General features: G+C 20.7%; 2 protein-coding genes across 3 annotated transcripts in view; one reads left to right on the top strand and one right to left on the bottom strand.

Moving 5' to 3' along the window:
* Positions 1 to 1,292, bottom strand: part of LOC102673665 (UPF0047 protein YjbQ) — a 3,369-nt gene extending 2,077 nt beyond the window's left edge. The window contains exons 1-2 of one of the 2 annotated variants that reach the window (XM_006623607.2): positions 1,055 to 1,292; positions 599 to 769 (exon numbers count right to left, since the gene is read on the bottom strand). In XM_006623607.2, coding sequence (XP_006623670.1) covers positions 599 to 769; positions 1,055 to 1,076 — 193 coding nt within the window. In that variant the 5' untranslated portion in view covers positions 1,077 to 1,292. Of the gene's footprint in view, positions 1 to 598; positions 770 to 840; positions 983 to 1,054 lie in introns of those variants that run through there. The other variant, XM_031514178.1, reaches the window with a different exon arrangement.
* The window catches only part of LOC102673920 (prostaglandin E synthase 2), a 9,504-nt gene continuing 8,819 nt past the window's right edge, over positions 963 to 1,647 (top strand). The window contains exon 1 of the mRNA XM_006623610.2: positions 963 to 1,085. Within this exon, the coding sequence (XP_006623673.1) occupies positions 996 to 1,085 (90 nt within the window). The 5' untranslated portion in view covers positions 963 to 995. The remainder of the gene's footprint in view (positions 1,086 to 1,647) is intronic.

The following is a 1,647-nucleotide window of genomic DNA, read 5'->3' as shown; positions in this document are numbered from 1 at the left end:
TATACTTATACTTATATACTTATACTTAATACTTATATACTTATACTTAAGACAACAATTTTTGACTAATATTAATATTTATATAATTGTACATATATTTATAATTCATATGTTTGCATTTAATATATTTAATATATTCTATATGAAATGTAATGAGATTTACATTCTTAATACATTCATAAAATTGTTAATAAAATGTAATAAACTTTACATAAATAAATATAATAAAATATAATAACTAATTAATTATATATATATATAAATATATAAATAATTAATTATAATATAAATAATAATTAACTATAATAAAATTAATTAAATTCATTTTTTTTATTTTATTAAATAACAACATATCATTTCCTTTATTTTTTATTATCAATATATTTTATATTAATTATTTATATTATATTTAAGATTATCAGTAATATTAATAATAATATTGAATAAATAAAAATAATATTGTATCTATTCTTTCTGTATTTTTTACATATTTTTTTTTATATAATATTATTATTATAAAAAAAATTAATTAGTTTTGTTTTGTACTATGCTAGAATATAAGAATATAAGAATATTTTTATTGAAAAAAAAAACTTACTTTGTATATGACAAAGTCCAACTGAAAATTCGCAGAGTTCGGGAATTCTTCTTAAGATTTCCTCGGTAACGTGATGAATACCTCGGCGCTGTGGTCTTAGGTTAATCTTTGTTTGAAACCAAGCAGAACCGATTTGAATTCTTCTATTTGACGAGGCCATGATATGATACGCTGTAGAGATTACACACTTAACTAGACTGTGAATAATATTTTCCGCAAAGCGAAGATACGATAAAATCTACTTCAAGCCAAAAATCACAAGAATACGGTCCACTCCATTAGATATAGTATGCGTTTACTATCTTCGCCGCTTGTCGGCTATAAGATGTATGGATTTAACCACATCTTTTAAGATTGTCTAATTGCATCTGCTATATTTCGTACTCATAAAAAGGTTATGAGAAATAATGATTCAACGTGCACATACGTATCACGTTTATATACATGTACGCTCACCTTCACCTATATGGAATATCATAAGTATCAGGTACGCATACTAATAGTGAAAGAACAAGATGATAATATTATTTCAAAATAAATCATTGTATCACTGAAACATTAGAATCTTTTAATGGAAAGCTTGCTTAGTAAAATTTTAACAATGATAAGCCATATTGTTCGCCATATCAAATGTCAGAGAATAAATAAATCGAATGGTAATCCAAACAATAATGCAAGTTGCGTTCAGTAATAGTACGTTTGCTACTAGAACTATTTTATTCCCTATTGATTGGTTTTTAAAAGCGGCAAATTAAAAATTAAATATTAAAATAAAAATATAAGAATAATAACAATTATTTAATTCTAATATATTTATTAATAATAATTCTTCAAATCATTAATTTGATTATATAATTCATATTAATTTATATATAATATATATATTACTGTTATTAATTATTATTTTTACACTATGATTTAAAAAAAAATATAATGTAATAAATTAATTAGAAAAATAAAATATATTAATATATTAAACAAATGATATTAGATTAAAAATAAAAAATCATACTTGCTTATAAAATAATTATTTTGCATAAAATAAACAA

This window comes from Apis dorsata, unplaced genomic scaffold (genome assembly GCF_000469605.1).
Source record: "Apis dorsata unplaced genomic scaffold, Apis dorsata 1.3 scaffold_920, whole genome shotgun sequence".
Lineage (NCBI taxonomy): Eukaryota > Metazoa > Arthropoda > Insecta > Hymenoptera > Apidae > Apis > Apis dorsata.
This window is presented reverse-complemented; position numbering and strand designations above follow the sequence as displayed.